This window comes from Thamnophis sirtalis, unplaced genomic scaffold, assembly GCF_051295495.1.
Source record: "Thamnophis sirtalis isolate CommonGarterSnake01/CBP01778 unplaced genomic scaffold, rThaSir2_p1.2 scaffold_2, whole genome shotgun sequence".
In the NCBI taxonomy this organism is placed as follows: domain Eukaryota; kingdom Metazoa; phylum Chordata; class Lepidosauria; order Squamata; family Natricidae; genus Thamnophis; species Thamnophis sirtalis.
In genome coordinates this window covers 114,872,087-114,892,969 of record NW_028261382.1, presented here as the reverse complement: position 1 = coordinate 114,892,969, position 20,883 = coordinate 114,872,087, and the positions used below count along the sequence as shown (strand labels likewise).

The 20,883-nt window shown below is 43.2% G+C and overlaps 1 protein-coding gene across 3 annotated transcripts in view; it reads left to right on the top strand.

Annotated features, from left to right (window-relative positions):
- Positions 1–20,883, top strand: part of DEPTOR (DEP domain containing MTOR interacting protein) — a 94,892-nt gene that overhangs the window by 44,931 nt on the left and 29,078 nt on the right. For all 3 annotated transcript variants that reach the window (XM_087706736.1, XM_087706734.1, XM_087706735.1), the window contains exons 5-7: positions 10,103–10,281; positions 13,807–13,992; positions 18,303–18,437. In XM_087706736.1, the coding sequence (XP_087562862.1) occupies positions 10,103–10,281; positions 13,807–13,992; positions 18,303–18,437 (500 nt within the window). The remainder of the gene's footprint in view (positions 1–10,102; positions 10,282–13,806; positions 13,993–18,302; positions 18,438–20,883) is intronic.

Genomic DNA, 20,883 nt, shown 5'->3' with positions numbered 1-20,883 from the left:
GTTTGATTTTTCTCATGCATATGGAATACGTAGCATTGACCTCTAGATCTGTCAGGTGCAAGCAACCAGAACCAATTGACAGGCCTGCAGCCATCTTTTGTTTTAGATCTTTGGCCTGCCAAACTTTCTATTATTCTGCTATGCATTTTCTATTGTGGGAAAATGGGAGGGGGGGGGTTTGTAAGGAATTGCACACTATGTAGCCATAACAAAATTCTTTCTAGAAAGCCAAGGTCATCCTTTGTCTCTGCACCACTGCACCTGACCAGAATTCAAGGGGTGTAACGGCCAGCATGGCAGTGGGAGATTGGACTATGTGATGGACTTGTGGGTGTGGGGGCAAGATCATGAACTTTCAACTAGGTGGGGAAAACCGGGAAGCTTTCAGATTCGGTTTTTCCCAGATGTGCCAACATGGCTCTCTTAATAAATTGGAACTTTGAGCAATACTTTGCTTTGGACTCTGATTTACGTTTGGGTGCTATTTGGAACCCTGACATTAACCCGAATTTCCCATTTTCCCACAATAGAAAATGCACCAATGGTGAATAGCTAAAGGCAGTAACTTTATTGTCTATCCCCTATGTTACAAGAATTTTCCCAGACTTCTTGCTTTCTCTGGGAATGACTAGATAAGTCTTCATGGATCTTGGGAGGATGTATCTGTACTTGTTTCTAATAGCTATAGCATTTGGTTTCCGGTGCCACTGCAGTTGATGTTATTATTCACCTTCTCCCACTGATTTGAGCCAGTTTGGTGTAGTGGTAAAGGGGTCAAGGACAACTCGGTGCAGCCAAATCATCATGGACAATTTGCTGCAGGACAAGAGTTACATTAATATCAAAGAAATGATGGAATAAAATCTTTGAAGAAAGGATGCAAAAGGAAGGACAAAATGAAATGTGAATGACAAAAATTAAAATATTTTTTAAAATTATTTTAAATACTTGAATTGAATTGTTGAATTGTCCCTCAGGGAGTTGTGCTGCAGTGAGTTGCCCACGGCAAGTTGTCCCACTGCGAGTTAGCTGCGGCAACTTGGCCATGGTGAGTTGGCTGAGGCGAATTGGCTGCACCAAGTTGTCCCATTCCGGTGGTAAAAGCATCTAGCTAAAAAACCTGGAGACCGTGGGTTCTAATCCCCATCTTCAACATTAAGAGCCGAGGTGGCGCAGTGGTTAAATGCAGCACTGCAGGCTACTTCAGCTGACTGTTATCTGCAGTTCAGCGGTTCTAATCTCACCGGCTCAAGGTTGACTCAGCCTTCCATCCTTCTGAGGTGGGTGAAATGAGGACCCGGATTGTTGTTGGGGGCAATATGCTGACTCTCTGTAAACCGCTTAGAGAGGGATGAAAGCCCTATGAAGCGGTATATAACTGCTATTGCTATTGCTATTAAGCCAGCTGGATGACTAGTCATTGTCTCTCTGCCCTAAGAAGGAGGCAACGGCAAAGCACATGTGAAATCTTGCCAAGAAAACTTCAAAGTCTTATCCAGGCAGTCCCCAGGAGTCAGCATTGATTTGAAGGTGCGCACACACCCAAACATCTGATTCAGCGCTTTTAGAATTCCATTATTGCTTTCTTCTTCAATTCTGACCCATTGATATCTTAGAACATGTTAGAATGGATCATCAACTTGCTCTATATCTGAACATCCTCTGTGATGTATATGTGTGCCTTACCCCTTTCAGTTACATCAGGAATAGGCATTGGTTCCACCACAAATGCGCGAACGACAAAAGCGCGCCTGACTAAACCGCGGTGACAAAACCGCAGTGACAAAACCGTGCCGACGAATGAGCGCTGAAGAGCGCCGACAACAGCACGCCGACAGAAGCGTGCTGTAACCCTAACCCTAAACCAAACCCTAAACCTAACCCTAAACTAACCCTAAACCTTACCTTAACTTAAATCGCGCTTCTGTCGGTGCGCTTTTGTCGGCGCACTGTTGTCAGCGCGCTTTTGACATCGCGGTTTTAGCCCCGCGGTTTTGTCGGCGCGCTTTTGACGTTCGCGCATTTGTCGGGGCACGATAGGCATTATAATCCATTTTATATAAACCTCAGCTTTCTCCTAGAAAAAATACTATTTTGCAACCAAATATAGTCAAGTTTTCTGAATGTGAAGAACAAGAGTGGGTAACTATAGCCCCTTTGCCACCTGTGGATGTCAACGCCTAGAATCCCTGAGCCAGATAAGGTTGTGGGAGGACCATAGTGGCCCATCACTGATTAAGAGGCTACCTCTCCCAGTTTTAAAGTAGCAAATCTCAGTTCCCCTCCACCCTGGGCATAACATTTAACCAAATTTATCAGTTTTGATCCCTTCAGAAAGTTCTAACCTACTGGAAATGGCTTGTCTCATCTTTCAGAAAAAGCAACATATATTTCTGCTGTTTGTATTCCTCTCCATGGTTAGGCAACATAACTAATGTGTCACATTTTAATAAATCTTGCTAATTAATCGGGAATGAGATCAGACAACCTACACCCAGTAGCCATGATCTCAACAGCTTCTGTAACACGTTGTTTGTGTGCTTGGTTTATTTACAGTAACTAAAAAGCATATAAGTTAAAAATCAGAATGAATTACAGGAAAACAGAAGGAAGGAACTGGGTCTTTCCCCCAAACAACCACAGAATCAATTTTTCATTCTGAAATCTCTTTTTGTACTAGAATGGAAGTTTATAGTGATGCCAAGGAATAAAAAAAGGTTGAATATCATTTCTGTTTGGCACCTTTTATTCTTCTCAAAATTCCAATTCCTCAATACCATCAATATTACAGGCACATCAACTAGTGATTTTAATTATGATACTGATTTGCCTCCTACGGTTGTACCTGAACAACAAATCCTCTAGTTGCATTATATTTGGAAATTCCTGTTACCATGGACAGCCCAATAACAAAAGGCGATGATAATATCGATGGTGACAATTGCTCTGTCTTGATATCTTTGAATGTATTCCTCTGCAAATAAAAGACAGGTGTGGATGAGGTCGCTTTTGACAAGTGTGTGCATGTGAATGTATTTCCCCTGGAAATTTATTGTTATTTATTTATTTATTTATTTATTTATTTATTTATTTATTTATTTGTGTGACGACTTTATTATCTTATTTTGTTTTGGTTCATGGCGCCCTCAGCCAGATGTTCAGACTGGAATTGGTATTTTTATCCACCTAATAAGCCCTTCCAAAGGACCTAGAATAGGTAGATGTTGATGTTAGAGGATGTAAGCTGTTTGGAGTAAAGCTGCTTTTTGCAATGGACTGATGGTGAATTTGTCAATGCCGATGTTGTTCATGTGGTGCTCCAGTTGTTTTGGGGTTGCATCAAGGTGCCTATTACTATTGATATTAACTTTCATTTCTCTTGCCACAGCCATTGTCGTCGTCATCATAGATTCTTTCTTAATACTCTAGGATTCTTTCTTAATAGTTTACCCATTTTAAGGGAGTACCGTGGAGTATCTACAACTAAGGAGAAATTTCCTCCTTTTAAAGGGAGAACTATTAATCAGTGGAACGACTTGCCTCCAGAAGTCGTAGGTGCTCCAACAAAGGAGATTTTTAAGAAGAGATCGGACAACTATTTGTCTGGGATGGTATAAGGTCTCCTGTCTTGAGCAGGGGGTTGGACTAGAAGTCCTCTGAGGTCCCTTCCAGGCCTATGATTCTCTTCTTCCTCCTCCTCCTCTTTCTCCTCCTCCTCCTTCTTCATTTTATTTTAGTAATAGAAATATCACTCTAGTTCTCCTATTTCCAGGTAAAATTAATCTGTATTTAGTAGCTAGAATTCTTTGACTCTTTCAATGATTAAGGAGTTAATAACTCTCCTTGTATGCAGATGTTTGTTTATTTAAAAGTGAAGCATGTGATTGAAAAGAATCACTTGCCTAATGCAGGGTACTAATTATCTTTTATCAGACAAGAGGTTTTCTGTGACTGATGAATTCTTCTAGCAATGTAGCATTAAGTTAATTACTCCCAAAGTCCCCAGAAGAGAAGATTGAGAGTAGTTATTATAAGATTCCTGCTTGTCCTTCGCCAATGGAGAAGGAGGAGGGTCACCATGAAGTTCATGTGGATCAGTAATAGGCTGTCTTTGGCCCTGACATCTAAGAGACCCTTCGGAGAAAAAAATTATGATATCGTTCCTGCCATTTTGGACTGGAAAATGTACAAAGCTTCACTGCAAATTCTGCAATAGTTTCTTAAAAAAAAAAAAAAAATTCTCAGTGCTTTTTCTAATTCCCTGTTGTGACCCGCCAGCAGCCTGCGGAGCTGGCAGCAGATTCGGACAGTGAGGAGGTTGGGGAGGAACATGGGCCAGTCCTGGAGTCTGGGGAAGGCTCTGATGAGGGCTCTGTGTCAGAGGCAGAGAGGGGGCCAGAGCTCTATGACTCTCCAAGACTCCTTGCCAAGTTTTACACATATCGACCTGGCAGTTCTCCAAGCCAGATAAGGTCTGTGACTATAAATCCTCCCTGGAAAGACTTTGCTGGATGTGAATGAGCAGACTTCACAGTACATTAATAAAAGGGTTTTTTTGTTGGGATCAGGAGTTTGCTTCATGCTCTTGGGAAGCCTTGGTCAGAACATTCCCCTCACAATTGTCAGACACACACACACACACCCCGCGCAAAACCAAGAAAGACACAGAGTTATGTCTAAGCAGTTTCCTTTATTGCTTCCCGCCTATATACAGAAATCTTGCCAAACTAAAGCATCTACTTGCAACATTAAAGATATACTCTGATAATATCTAGGGAGGAGCTGTCTTAACTCTCTTTCTCCCAGCCAAATTGACTTAACTTCTCTCTTGGTCCTCTGGAATTCAGCCCCTCCTTCCTGGGAATCCAGACTACACCCACAAAATTTCCAATTCCCAGAAAAAAAACCGAAAAACCTTCTCTTCAAACAAAATAAACCTAAATTCAATTCCCAGGTGTTTTAAACATATCTGTCAAAAAGAATCATCCCTAGCTTGATAAGCTTCCGTTCCTAGAATTAGTAGAAATTGTTCTGACCAAGGTTTCCCAAGAGCATGAAGCAAACTCCTGGTCACGACAAAAACCCCTTTTATTAATTTACTGTGAATTCTGCTCATTCACATCCAGCAAATTCTTTCAAGAGAGGATTTACAGTCACAGACCTTATCTGGCTTGGAGAGCTGCCAGGCCGATATCTGCAAAACAGAGGAGTCTCGGAGAGTCATGAACTAATTAAGCGAACTATTTGTCTCCTGCAAACTCCACTCCCCTTTCATTCCTCTTTTATTTCCTCTGGGAGGAGCCATTCATCATCCACCTGTGGTTTTACTCCCAGGTTGGCCCCTGTTCTTTAGCTGTTCCCTTCATCTGGTAACTCTGCACATGCGCATACTGGGAACAGACTTAAGCTGTTCATCTGCCTCACTGATGTCTGACTCTGAAGGCAGCAGATAACTGGCATATGGCTCTGGCCCCCTCTCTGCCTCCAACACAGAGCCCTCATCAGAGCCTTCCCAAGACTCCAGGACTGGCCCATGTTCCTCCTCAACGTCCAAATCTGCTGCCATTCGCCACTAGTAGGATACAACAGAAATAATCAATGTTATAATTTTATATTGCTTCCTACCATGAATATGGTCGAACTTTTATGTAAAAAAAAAAGTTCTCTGTAATATACCTTATATTCACCATTTGGAAATTGATTAATCAACCCTCCAAATCTTCACTTTGCTCAATATATTCTCAGTCAATAGTTTCAAACAAAAATCATGTTCTTTTTTTGTATGTGTGACTTTTAACATAGTTCCTAACAGGCTAAATAAAAGGAATCCTCCCCAATACATCACGCAGTCTGAATAAGAAACATTTCCAAGAAGAAAATTGTATTTATTTTTACTAGAAAAGTTATGGGATACTAGACATAAGCCAATATCCTGCTGTTTCCATTCAAAACGCATTAAAGCTAACAATTTTCTGTTGCAAGCATTGATAGGAGTACCTTTCCAATTTTACATTTTTTTTATTGAGAACATTCTGTTCTTAGTCTGGGATTAGCATCCAATCAAAATTTTGTAGTTTTTTTTTAAATGCAAGAAACCGCATTTTATATAGTATATAATATATACATACATATAGGCAGATAAAGGGAAGATGCTATACTTTTTTTTTCAAATATGCGATTACTACAACATAAAGCTAAAACTTGTTACTGTTTAGGAATTTTGCGTAATATTTTTATTTCCGTTTCATTCTATACAATCACATGTTTACTGTGCATAACCAGGGCATATAACATTGAGTAATAACCACAACCCTCACTTATATAGAAAGTGTCCCCTACAATACAAACCGAATATACCACCTTGACCCACCATACACCCTCTTTCAACCCCCTCCAACTTTCATTCTTCCTTCTTACATACCCCTCTACACCTACTTCCCCTCCCCCTCTATCTAACCCTGACCCTATCACTCCCTCTCTTAACCCATTCCCTCCCTTCCTTCTCCTCCTCCTCTCTCTCACTCTCTCACTCTCTCCACCCTCCTTCTTCTTTCACTCAGCTCCTCCCTTCGGTATACTTCTATTACCTTCCAATATATTCGGTTTGTTCTGTTTTAACACTAACATTAAAAAGCCACAGTATACAAGTGCAATCATGTACCTTAAAGTTTAACACATATTATGTTTCCCCCCTCCCCCTAAATCCCCACCTCCCTTCCCTCCCCCCGACTTCCCAGAGACCATACATGGTATAACTTTTTGACAATCACAGTCTAGAATATCTCTACATTGATCTCAGCTAACTTGTTACTGTTTAGGGAGGGGCTATAGTTTTATTCAAATTTCACTCTAGAAGAAGGCAATGTCAAAGTCCTTCTGCACTTTTATCAAGATTTTTGTAACCATTTTTATTGTGGTTGTTAGTCGTTAAAAAAAAACCTCACGGTTGTTAAATGAATCATTCAGTCCCTAAACAAATCCAGCTGCCCCAATTGAACTTGGCTTGTTGCCACAAATCACAATCACACAACCACACGGGGCTGCAACCGTTGTAAGTGCAAGCCAGTTGCCAAGGACCTGAATTGCAATCACACAACTGCGAGAATGGTTCAACGGTCATAATTATAAGGATGGGGTGTGAGTCGCTTTTACAGAGGCTGTCATAACTTGAAACCATTGTCGTAAGTCAAGGACAACCAATACTACAAAAGAAATGTGGGGGGAAAAGGTTAAGTAGGAGGATTGTGATGGCATCAGGGGCTTGCAGGCTAATAGCTCCCATAAAGGCTAAAGAAGAAATGAAAGAGGAGCAGCACAAATTCTGAGATCCCATCTAAACTCCACATTGCGTTGAAGCTTCAAAAATTAAAAAATCTCTATCGACTGTCTTCAACGTGATGTTTTCCAGATGTACAGTATTTGGATTGCAAGTTCCAGAGCTTCTAACCAGAATGGCTAGATTCTAATACTGTCTGTAATTTTTTACAAGCCGTAGTTTCTATACATTTGGAAAATATCCATTTGGGAAAGGCAGATGGGTTGGTTGAATTATAACCTGGCCCACAGACTATCTCTTGATTTGCTATGAAAAACAGAGGCATAATTGTAGTTTTGTCTGTGGAATTAATGTATTAATGTATAAAAGAAAGTAGCAAAGATAAAGGAGGGAAAAGGGAAGAGAAAAGTGTAAGATAAAAGGGGAAAAAGAAAGAAAAGGCATTGACTTCCAACTCCCTTTGGTGCAGTAGAATAAAATAATAACATCAAACCTCAACTTTTTACTTTTATATAATGGTATAAACGAGCCATTTCTATAACAACCAACCTATGTAATTGGTGAAACCCAAATTCAGAGTTTCATTTTTTTTCCACCTCAAGCACAAGGTCCAGAAGTCATTTCTGCTTTAGTTTTCAGAATTTGATTTGCATAAGAGAGCGGAGCAGATAATACTTGCTTCAACCGTGCGTAAAATCAGCTTGATAAGCAGCAAGCTAAATGTGAAATCATCTGGTCTATTAGATCAAAGCAATGGTTTGGGTCATCCATTCATTCATTCACTCAGAAATTGGAACCATATGAATGAATTTCTGCAATAAGTCCTTGACGTATGATTACAATTGGGACTGGAAATCCAGTTGTACGTCGTTGGGATTGTAAATCGAGGCACCCCAATTGCTTTTCCAACAATTTCCCAGCAATCGTTAAGGAAAACACCACAGACATTAAGTGAACAGCGTGGTTGTTATGCGAACCCATTCTTCCAAAAGAGCTTTTTTTTTTCCAGGAATGTGGGAAAATGGCAAAAATAGGGGTCACAAATCGTGGTCATATGACCATGGTAAAGTAGAATAAAATATGGATTAAAAATATAAGAATGAAGAGGTGGCATAAAAAGGATAGTTAGAAGCTTGCTTAAAGGGACAGAGAGATGTCATTAGCCTCTAACCACAACGTCCCTATGTCAAAAGTCCAAACCACAAGGTTCAGATAAAGTTCGTTAATGACACGTAGTCCATACCTGTAACAAAAGGAGAAGTAAGACCCCCATCTCCTTATAAGGCTTTTTCCTCAAGGTAACCAATAAGAAATGAGTTAAGTGTTTCCGTGTCACGCTGTCTTTGAGAATGTGTAAGAACGTGTGCTTTGATGATGAAGGTTGTTCAGAATTTGCAATGTTAGCCTTTTCGCTAACGTTCTGAACCTGGCTGCCAAATAAACTTTTCCTGTATCCAGAGAAGTCTAAAGCCTGTCATTTTCTGCAACAGTGGAATGCTACAATTGGTCATACAAGGGAGTCAGTTGCCGAGCACTTGGAGGATAGTCAGGTGACCAGGGGGTTGGCATGTGACCAGGGGGTAGGAGCCAAGGTGGCGCAGTGGTTAGAGTGCAGCACTGCAGGCTACTTCAGCTGACTGCTAGCTGTGGTTCAGCAGTTCAAATCTCACCGGCTCAGGGTTGACTCAGCCTTCCATCCTTCCGAGGTGGGTAAAATGAGGACCCGGATTGTTGGGGGCAATATGCTGACTCTGTAAACTGCTTAGAGAGGGCTGAAAGCCCTATGAAGCGGTATATAAGTCTAACTGCTATTGCTGTTGCTATTGCTATGATATTTTACAACCTTCAGAAGTGCTTTACAGGTCATAAAACGCCCATTCTGAGCTGTAAAAATGACCAGTTGTAAGTGGAGGACTACCTGTATGATGTTCTTCTGTGAATGTTAACAAAAAAAAAAGGAGATCATTGTTGATTTTAGTAAGAGATGGCATAATCATAATCCCCTTTGTCAAGGGGACACTGTGTCATTCCACAGTGTCAAGGCTGCCACTGTGGAAATGGTCAATAGCATCTGAGGGGTGCAGATAACTAACAATCTGGCTTGGTCTCTGCATACGTTATCTTTAGGGAAGTGTGCAAACCAGTGTTTGCATTTCCTGTGTTGGATGAGGAGAGGGCATCGTTCTCATTCTAGCCACTTTTTACAGAGGCACAACGGAGAGCTTTTTAACAAACTGCATCACTGTTTGGTTTGGTGGCAACAGTGCCTCAGATAGAAAGTCCACACAGAGAGTAGTCAGGACAGCCGAGAAGATTATAGGAAGGTCACTTCCCGTTATCCAGGATACTGCTTATAAGCGCTATGTGCTTAGAGCTCAAGGCATTGTTACAGGCCCCACACACCCACTTTACAATCTGTTTCTGTTGCTCCCGTAGGGGGGGAGGTTTCAAAGTATTTCTAGCAGGACTACCAGTTTATGTAACTGCTTTGTTCCCTATGCCATCCGTCTGGTAAACTCGCAAGATATCTCCCCCCCCCCCAATCCAAACTAGACTGTATTGTTTCTCTGTGTTATATATGTGTGTGTGGGTATATGCATAATGGCTATCTTAGAGAGCTGAACGCAATGAAATTTCATTTTAATATATGCTGATTAGTGTACATTTAAAATGACAAAGTTTCCTGCTCTCCTCTGTTCTGCTCTGCTCTGCTCTGCTCTGCTCTGCTCTACTCTACTCTACTCTACTCTACTCTATTTTTTCTATTCTATTCTATTGGTGTATACATTGATTTTTCCTCCTTTCCATTCCGTACTTTCATTGCAGGCTTATGAATACTGAAAATGTTATTTTACAAGCCAGAGAAGAAGAAGGAGCAAAATATGAGCGTACTTTCATGGCCTCGCAGCTAATTGACTGGTTGATCCAGGAAGGAGAAGCTGCCACAAGAGCTGAGGCTGAACAACTCGGTCGCAGACTTCTGGAGCACGGAATTATCCAACACGGTGAGAAATGTCTTCTCAGTCACATCACTGACAAAGGATGATAGGTTTGGTTCCCCTCACACATATGTGCTAGTCGTTCCTGACTCTAGGGGGCGGTGCTCATCTCCGTTTCAATGCCGAAGAGCCGGCATTGTCCGAAAACGTCTCTGTGGTCATGTGGCCAGCATGACTAAACCCCAAAGGCGCACAGAACACTGTTACCTTCCCTCCAAATGTGGTTCCTATTTTTCTACTTGCATTTTTACATGCTTTTGAACTGCTAGGTTGGCAGAAGCTGGGACAAGTAACGGGAGCTCACTCAGTTACATGGCACTAGGGATTCGAACCACCGAACTGCTGACCTTTCTGATTGACAAGCTCAGCATCTTAGCCACTGAGCCACCACATCCCTATATCGAAGAATGATAAAAGGAGTAGAAAGATGGTAGGAGAGGCATCCTATTTAAACCAAACAGAATGGGGATCCATTTTTAAGCTAAAAATGGCATTCTGGCTAAAAATTGCATTTTGCCTGGATCATACAGCTGCTTGCTCCAGCTGTCATACAATCCAGAAAAATGTATCTTTGGATTAAGGAGTTATAGACAGGTGTGATGTGCCTGTTCTATACGTACCTCCTTAAAATCAAATCCAAAGCACTGCGTAATCTACTGATCAAATATACAGTGCTTGCCAAAACGGCAAGAAGCTTGGTGCCTACCCAAGGTTTTGTATTATAGTTCTCATCAGACCCATCTAACATGAAGAGTTGCAGAGTTTGTTGTCCAAAACATCTGGAAGACATCACACTACATATGCTGACACAAGATGCTGGTTCTGGATAAAGTTCAGTCTATATAACAATAGCATTATCCCTAGGCTCGATAGTTATTATTTTATTAGATTTTTCTTAAGTTATATTGACTCATGGAGAATCAATTCTACCTCCACTCTCTCTACCCACTTTGAACCAAGTGACTGTTTTCACTGAGTAAATGTTGATATATATTCTACTAGTTCTAAAAGCAAACTGTTATTTAGCCCCAAGGTCTTTTAGCTAAGATCAAGTGTGTGTTTATCTCCCTTTGTGGTTAAAACAAACAAAAGCTAGAACTTTGTCCAGGATTACGAGAGGTCTTGGCACAAGTCAGAAGCCTGCTGGTGCATCCATGAACCTTTACCAATCTCTTTCTTCACTTAACAGCTGTTTAAAGTATATCAGTTGCTATTCGGGAATTTTCTCCAATTTTAGAGAGTTGCATAGTCTTAGTAACCTAAGTATTTGGTAATCTAAGATTATGAAGGACAGAACAACCGAACAGGAGTGCAAAAATCTTGGTGCTTTTGTGTACTGTAATGTGTGAAGCTTAGCTTTTTTTTTTTATTTAAAAAAAACCTCTTTTCCAGATTCTTTGTTGTCTGTAAATTTCAACTTCTGTCATTGGAATCCTGGAGAAATCAGGCAGTCCTAGCTGAACAGGGCTACCTTAAACTTAAATATATCTCAACTTGGGTTCTACTTGATAGACACTTGATTTTTTCCAGTTAAGGGGTAGGAAAGGCCTCTATCTGAAACGCTTGAGGGCATGTTCTTAAAGTCTTGGGTTTTTAAATTTGCCCTTTTTGGGCATAATACTTCTGGAACAATCATGAACCAAACATTGGTTCTTAGTTTAGACCAGAGGTGTCCAAACTTGGGAACTTTAAGACTTGTGGACTTCAACTCAATTCTGGGAGTTGAAGTCCACAAGTCTTAAAGTTCCCAAGTTTGGAACCCCCCCACCCAACCTTTGTAGTCCTTTAAAGTCCTGTACGGCATAGGGCCAGGCGACCGCTTCACTGTTACCCATCGCATCAGATCTGGCAGGAGAGGCACAAAGAAGCGGGGTGGGGGTGGGGTTCAACTTATTTTTCAAAGCACCAGGGGGCAGGACAAGAAACAATAGATGGAAACTAATCAAGGAGAGAAGCAACCTGGAATTGAGGAGAAACTTCCTAACAATGAGGACAATTAACTAGTGGAACAGCTTGCCTTCAGTCATTGTGGGTGCTTCATCACTGGAGGTTTTAAGAAGAGGCTGGACAGTCACTTGTCTGAAATGGTATAGGTTAAGATGGATTAGAAGACCTCCAAGGTTCCTTCCAGCTCTATTCTGATTGATTGATTGATTGCTGCTCGTCCCATCCACAAAATAAATCTATTTATGAAGAAAGACTTTTCTGCTACATCAACAGTCCTGTGGAATATTACTGTTGCAAGGTGAGGTTAGCTCCGACCCTTACGGTCTTCCATAAGACCCTCAAAATACAGGTTTTTTTTTCAGCAAACTTGGGGATCCCATGGTAAGTTTGGGTCTTTTTCTGTTTCAACTAAAATGAGGAGAACTGTGCTGGAGTTTTAAAATGAAAGTTTATTTATCATTGTGAAACATTGTTGTGCAATGAAAAGAAAATCAACCGTGGGGGAAAATAAAATCTGTTCTTCAGCTAGCATATAGAAATGGAGAGGGTCTGATAGTTGTGCGGGATGTAAGGAAGAGGTGAAAAAATAGTTATACAGGAACCCGCCCACCCCCCAATCAGCACTAAAGAGCATTGCAAATATTAAACTGTATCGTTGATTTCCCCAAATGGATTGTCCAGAAATATTGTATTGCCTACAATTGTTGTTAAAATAATTTGCGTGACCCGTCAAAACCGCGGAGGACAAAATCGCGCTCGACGAAAGCGCGCATGTGACATCATCACAGCGTGACGAAAAATAAAATAAAAATTGAAATAAAATTAAAAATAAAGCAAGCCGATTCACATAAAGGTAAGGGTTAGGGTTAGGGTTAGGGTTAGGGTTAGGGTTAGGGTTAGGGTTAGGGTTAGGGTTAGGTTAAGGGTTAGGGTTAGGTTTAGAGCGTTAGCATTACGTTTAGCGTTAGGTTAAGGGTTAGCGTTAGGTTTAGCGTTACGTTAACGGTTAGGTTTAGGGTTAGATTTAGGGTTAGGTTAAGGGTTAGGTTTAGGGTTAGGTTTGGGGGGGTTAGGGTAAGGTTTTCGCTTTATTTTTACATTTTTCGATCACAGCGCGATGTTTTCATCGTGCTGTGATGACGTCAAATGCGCGCTTTCAGCAAGCGCGATTTTGTACTCCGCGGTTTTGTGGTGGAACCATAATTTGAATGCTGGGTATCATTTTCTCATTGCAAGGGATAACAATTCCCTCCTAATTTTTATGCTCTGCTAAAATGAAGGAGTAGAGTAGAATAGAATAGAATAGAATAGAATAGAATAGAATAGAATAGAATAGAATAACAGAGTTGGAAGGGACCTTGAAGGTCTTCTAGTTCAACCCCCTGCTTAGGCAGGAAACCCTACACCACTTCAGACAAATAGTTGTCCAATCTCTTCTTAAAACCTTCCAGTGTTGGAGCATTCACAACTTCTGGAGGCAAGCTGTTCCACTGATTAATTGTTCTCACTGACAGGAAATTTCTCCTCAGTTCTAAGTTGCTTGTTCTCTCAAAGGCTTTCTTTGTCTTTCTTAACCACCACTAGTATCCAACAAACACCATTTTGTGGATAGCAACCTGCTCTATCAGTTCCGAATGAATTTCCGCCGCAGAAGGAGATTGATGGAACTGCTCACCGAGAAGTCCCGTTTGGTGCCAGAGAGCCACGACAGTCCTTTTTGCCTGCGGAAGCAAAATCACGACCACAAAAAACACGCCAGTTTCCTTTCAGGTATATGTTGGATTAGTGCTGGAGGGTAAACGGACATTCAGGAATTCCTTGAGTTAGGATCATAATTGATGCCCCGCGATTACAGTCACAGGTTGTGACAGTTGTAAAGTGGATCATCACGTGACCGGACCCAATTTTACGACCTTCAATGAACGCTACAGTAATATAATGAATGCCAAGTGGAAACTGGAAGTAAACACTGGTTTCTGGGGGGAAAAAACATTGTGAAGCACAGTCACGTGACTGTTTGAAGCTGCAAATGGCTGCAAATGTGGGTCCGTTGCCGTGGGCTCAAAAAGTGGTCACGTGGTTGAAATTTCAGAATCAGGTCGTAAGTAGTTTTTGGCAAGTCTGTTATACTTTCGACAATCACCAGTTGTACGCCAAGGACTACCTGTATGCATAGGAACTAGTTCAATATCTCAGATTCAGAGGTGGTATTCAGCCAGTTTGGACTGGTTTGGGCAAACCAGTAGCTCCGATGATCAGCTGGCTCTGCCCACCAGTGGTGGGCCCAGCAGCATCCACATCAGGGGTGGGTTTCAGGCGAACCGGTTCGTCGGCGAACCCGGAAGTAAGTAACTTCCGGGAACGCCGAAGAGTCCACCCGCCCGCCCGCATTTCTTACCGGGTTTTGATGAGTTCTGCGCTTCCACGCATGCGCAGGACGCATACACCGCCTGCGCGATCCTCCAGGAGCAGCTGGAGCATCGCACAGACGCTAGTACGCTTGCGTGCACTGCACGCGTGCACGAGGACGCCGCCGGCCCCATTCCAACCGAACTGGTTGGAACGGGGCGAGAAACCCACCCCTGATCCACATGGATGCACGCAGTGCGCATGCACACACACGTAGCATGCACATGCACCTTAGCGCTTCCGTGAGGCTCCAGCTGCTCAGCGGAGTGTCACACAGGCGCCGTATGCACTGTGCACGTGCGCGGAAGCGCCAAAGACTTAAAAGATCGGTAAGAAGCTCAGGCGGGTGGGTGGGCCCTCCAGAGCACCGTACCGGAATGGTATCCAGTGTTTGGGGCAGGCTCCGGTACGCCTGTACCGGGGCGAACCGCCTGCAATCCACGACTGCTACCCACTCACCCCTGCTCTATCCTGTCCTTTATTTCTTGCTTTCTAGCTCATCTCAATTGCGCAGCACAGCTAATTCCTCCCACTCCAGCTGTTTTACTTACCATTGCTAACTTGGAAGGTAAGCAGCTGAGCTTCTAAATGCTCCATTTTCAGCGCTGCACGCACGCACGAAGCATGCAAAGCACTCACTCATCGAACTGGTTGTTAAACTGGTAGCATCCCACCACTGCTCAGATTGTAGAGCATGTTTAAGTAACTTACAGTATTTCTGGATACAGTTCAAAAAGCCTGCATTGCATAGTTTAGATGCTATCTAGGGAAATTGGAAGGACCAAGGTCAGATACACAAAAAAACTAGAGACTAAGCAGGCTTATACCATAATAGTTCACCACTATCCATCACTGAGAAATAACCAGTTTGCTATCTAACATGGTACACAGGTGGAAAAAAGAAATATAAGATTTGAATCTGGCTTCAGGCTCATATAGTACCTGGCAAATGCTGGTTTTCTGCTCCAATTACATCCTTCCTAGTAGCTATAATAAAATTAGAATGATCAAAGAGCTATATGACCTACTGATCTTCATGTTTGAGGTCTGGGTGAAATCTTACACTCCTTCGTTCCATATTTTCCACTTGCTTTCTACATTCTGAGATAGGGATAAAAATATGCCTTACTCAGAAAGCTGATTATATACCAGTAGAGGTAGTCCTTGACTTACAACAGATCACCGTTGTGACCATTCAGTTACAACGGACACTGAAAATAGTGACTTATGACCATTTTTTACAGTTACAACCTTTGCAGCATTCCCATGATCTCGCGATCAAAATTCAGATGCTTCGCCACTGGTTCATACTTATGACTGTTGCAGCTTCCCAGGGATCATGCGTTCACCCTTTGCCACCTTCTGGCAAGCAAAGTCAATGGGGAAGCCAGATTCACTTAACACCTGAGTTACTCTGCTTCCCTGAAAATAAGACCTCCCCCGATAATAAGCCCAATTGGGCTTTTGAGCGCATGCGCAAAAATAAACCCTCCCCTGAAAATAAGACTTCCCGGAAAATATTGCAACCCAGCAGCAGCCATGAGGCGACCACGCTCGCTGCGTCCTGCACCTCAAAAATAATAAGACCTCCCCGAAAATAAGGCCAAGTGCTCTTTCGGGGGTCAAAAGAAAATAAGACCCTGTCTTATTTTCGGGTAAACATGGGTACTAACTTATCAACTGCAGAGATTCACTTAACAATGGTGGCAAGAAAGGTTATAAAATGGAACAAAACTCACTTAACAAATGTCTCACTTAACAACAGTAATTTTGGGCTGAATTGTGGTCGTACGTCTACCTACGTACCAAGTGTCGGACTACCTACACTTGGTTCATGACAAGTTTCCTTTTAAAAACACTGGTCAATTCTTATCCTACTTGGAGAAAGGGTGGTTTGGTTGTTTTGTTTTGGCTTCTGCTTCCTTTTCTTTTGCTATACATAGACAGCAGGCAGACTTTGAGTGATTTTGCTCAAGGGAAGGCTGTCTTTTACAAAAGCAGGTTCTTCACTCCCACAACCATGCTTAGACTGGTACCCATCCTCGGTTCCACCAGAAATGCGCGCACAACAAAAGCGCGCCTGACTAAACCGCGGTGTCTAAAGCACGGTGACAAAACCGCGCGACGAATGAGCAACGAATTAGCCCTAAAGCGCGCCGACAAAAGCGCGCCGACAGAAGCGCGCTGTAACATAACCCTAAACCTAACCCTAAACCTAACCCTAAACCTAACCCTAAACCTAACCCTAAACCTAACCCTAAACCTAACCGTAAATCTTACCTTAAATTAAATCGCGCTTCTGTCGGCGCGCTGTCGTCGGCGCGCTTTTGACATCGTGGTTTTAGCGCCACGGTGTTGTCGGCGCGCTTATGACGTTCGCGCTTTTGTCGGGTCACGCCCGTCCTCCACCTTGTCAAAAGAGAAGCTTGTATGTCAAACAAATCAGAGGTGGTATTCAGCTAGTTCTGACCAATTCTGGAGAACCGGTAGCAGAAATTTTGAGTACTTCAAAGAACCAGCAAATACCACCTCTGAGTGGCCCTGCTACCTCCCGAGTCCCAGCTGATCAGCTGAATCTTCTTTCGTTGCCCGCTGTTCAGGAGAACGGAGCTGGAAAGCAGGTTTGTGGAGTAGGGAGGGAGTGGGGATTTTGCAGTATCCTTCCCCAAGTTGTGGGGAAGGAATGGAGATTTTGCAGTATCCTTCCCCTGCCATGCCCATCAAGCCACACCCATCAAGCCATGCCATGCCCACCAAGCCACACCCACAGAAACAGTAGTAGCAACTTTTGAATCCCACCACTGAAGCAAATACATTATCCAAAATTGGGTTTATGACAGGTTTCCCCTGAAGAGGTGTATTTTCCTTTTAACACCGTAGGAAGTGAAATGGTTCCAGGAAATTTTTATGTATTCACATGAAGTTCATTGCTGTTCATTATATCAAGGGTGTTGACCTTTTAATGCTTGACAAAAGGATGTGGCAGGGAATACGCCCTACAGGCAAATATTCTTGTCTCTGGCCATTCTTTGTTAAAGCATCTGGTTAAATACAGGAAACCAAAGGTGGGCAAACATCCTTTACAGGTAATCCTCAACCTATGGCCACAATTGAGCCCAAAGTTTCCATTGCTAAGCAAGACAGTTGATAAGTGAGACAACTGACAAGCTCAGCGCTTTTAACCGCTGACCCACCGCGCCCCTTTTAGAATGCACAGAAGAAGGGGGCATAAGGTTTATTACATACAACAACTAGTCATAAATCCACCTTCTTCAGCACACCATCACAGCATCAAAAAAATGAGCGGCCATTCCACAAGGGCTACCTGTAATGGGTTCTGAAATGACAGAGGTATGTAAGGAAAACAGTTAAGAGACCCCAGTGTGGTGCTTGTCTTCTAGAGCCGAGGTGGCGCAGTGGTTAGAGTGCAGTACTGCAGGCCACTTCTGCTGACTGCTCTCTGCAGTTCCGCAGTTCAAATCTCACCGGCTCAAGGTTGACTCAGCCTTCCATCCTTCCGAGGTGGGTGAAATGAGGACCCAGACTGTGGGGGCGATATGCTGACTCTGTAAACCGCTTAGAGGGGGCTGAAAGCCCTATGAAGCGGTATATAAGTCTAACTGCTATTGCTATTGCTACAATAAATCTCCCTCACTCTTTGGTTTGTACAGTGAGCCCCAGCAAGGAGATCAAGATTGTCTCTGCGGTCCGACGGAGTAGCATGAGCAGCTGTGGTAGCAGCGGGTACTTCAGCAGCAGCCCGACCCTCGGCAGCAGCCCACCTGTCCTCTGCAACCCGAAATCTGGTAGGATGCTTAGGCATGTTTGCAACAGTGATGGTTTAGGGCAGGGGTGTCAAACTTGATTTCATTGAGGGCCGCATTGGGGTTGTTTGATCTTGGGGGGTGGAGGTGTGCGTGTGGCCAAGGTGGGCGCGGCCAGCTTGACGTCACTTGTGTCAGGGGTTCCTGTGGTGGCTCGAGCACTCTGCCCGCTTGGGAGTGCTGCCCGCAGCCTTGCAAGCTCTGTTTCTGCTGGCAGAGGACTGCAGGCCGGTCCTTCGCTGCTTCCAGGGTGGCCCCGCGGGCCAGATCTAAGCACCCGGCAGGCCAGCTCCAGCTCCCGGGCCTTGAGTTTGACACTCCTGGTTTAGGGGGTCGTACTTCTGCATCATTGCATCTAATGTGCACATTTTGTTTCTTTATGCAAGTAGCAGCTGCTGAGCTGGGGAATGTGATGATGGTTGTTTGTGGCTATTTATTGGAGAGCAATTGTAACATTTTTTTTGTTTGTTTGTTTCCAATGATGAAAATGGGTCAGGGATGGCTGTTGGCCTTGAGCAGAAGTTAATAACTTTGGAGGAGTAATTATCATCTCAGGCAGAACTAATGTTCACATACAGCTCCAAGTCACATTTGGCTTCTTGAGATAACAGCGGTTATCTTGGTACTTGGGGACATCCTTATATCCTCAGTATAAAAGTGGCTTTATAAAGACATTTGGTTCCATAACTTACTAGCTTTACGCTCAGTTTCTCTCTCCCACCCCCACCCCTGTCTTTCCAAATCTTATATCCTGGCAGGAGGCAAGAGTATTCCATTCTTGCATTGTTGTAAATAACAATTAGAAACCCAAACCAGAGCTTGAATGAGCAGAATATACTCCTCGTTTAGAGCTACACAGATATTTGGATTTAAACAAGTTTGAAGGATATTTCAGTGTGGACCTAACACCTATCAGAAACCCTTTAAAGTAGTGCTTTTCAAATTTGGCAACTTTAAGATATGTGGATCTCGGTTCACCGACAAAAGGGTGAACGACAAAACCACGCCCGACTAAACCGCTGTGACAAAACTGCGTGTTCTAAAGTGCTCTGATGAATGAGCGCTGAATCGTGCCGATAACAGCGTGGTGACAGAAGCGTGCTGTAAAACTAAACCTAAACCTAACCCTAAACGTAATGCTAACCCTAACCCTAAACGTAACGCTAACCCTAACCCTAAACGTAACGCTAAACCTAACCCTAAACGTAACGCTAAACCTAACCCTAACCCTAACCTTAACCCTAAACGTAACGCTAAACCTAACCCTAAATGTAACTCTAAACGTAACGCTAAACGTAATGCTAAACGTAACCCTAACCCTAACCCTAACCTAACCCTAAACTTAACCCTAAACCTAACCCTAACCCTAAACCTAACCCTTACCTTAACTTAAATCGCCCTTCTGCCGACGCGCTGTTGTAAATCGCCCTTCTGTCGACGCGCTGTTGTCGACGCGCTGTTGGCACATTGATGACGTCGCAGTTTTAGCGACGCAGTTTAGTCGGGCGTGGTTTTGTCGTTCGCCCTTTTGTCGGGTCACAGTGGATCTCAACTGCCAGAATTCCCCAGCCAGCTTGATATTTAATGTTTAATGTTTACAGAAGAGGTTCCAAATTTTTTTTGAAACCCACCACTGGTCCTTGGATATGATTATTCTACACTATCATGCTCATATTTATAAAACTCAGTGCCTCTGTGAAAGGTAAGAATGACTACTGCATTTGTGGTGCAATCAGAACATTGCGTGTGTTGAAGTTGCTTTAACACAAACCAAAGATGCCTTTTAAAAAACAAGTTTATATCATATTCTTATGCATGCCAGTGCTGTGTGTGAGGTAATTTAAGGTGGTTCTGACAAGTGTCGTCGGCATCTTCATATCTGGTCACATGGGTGGCAAGCCACTCCCATCCGGTCACATGGGCGGCACCCATTCCCACAAAGGAGGCCACACCCACAGAGTAGGTTCGAACAATTTTTGAAACCCACCACTGGTGGGAAGTGATGTCTGGAACCCTGGTGGTGCAGTGGTTAGAATGCAGTATTGCAGGCTAACTCTGTCCACAGTCTGGAGTTTGATCTTGACGGGCTCAAGGTTGACTCAGCCTTCCATCCTTCTGAGGTCAGTAAAATGAGCACCCAGATTGTTGGGTGCAACATGCTGACCTTATAAACTTTGGGAATGGACTTCCGGTCTGCGTGTTGGACTGTTTTTCACCCTCCGGAGGGAGAAAAACGCCCCAACGGGCAACACAGAAGTTCATTCCCGAACTTCCGGTTTGCATGTTGGGCCATTTTGGGGCCTTTTTTCATCCTCCCCAAGCCCCTAGAGTGCTTCCGGAAGGAAGCCATGTGCGCATGCGCAGGTCAACAGGGGGTCACATGCAAATATGCAGGGGGCACGGCGCAGGGGAGGATGAAATTATGGGG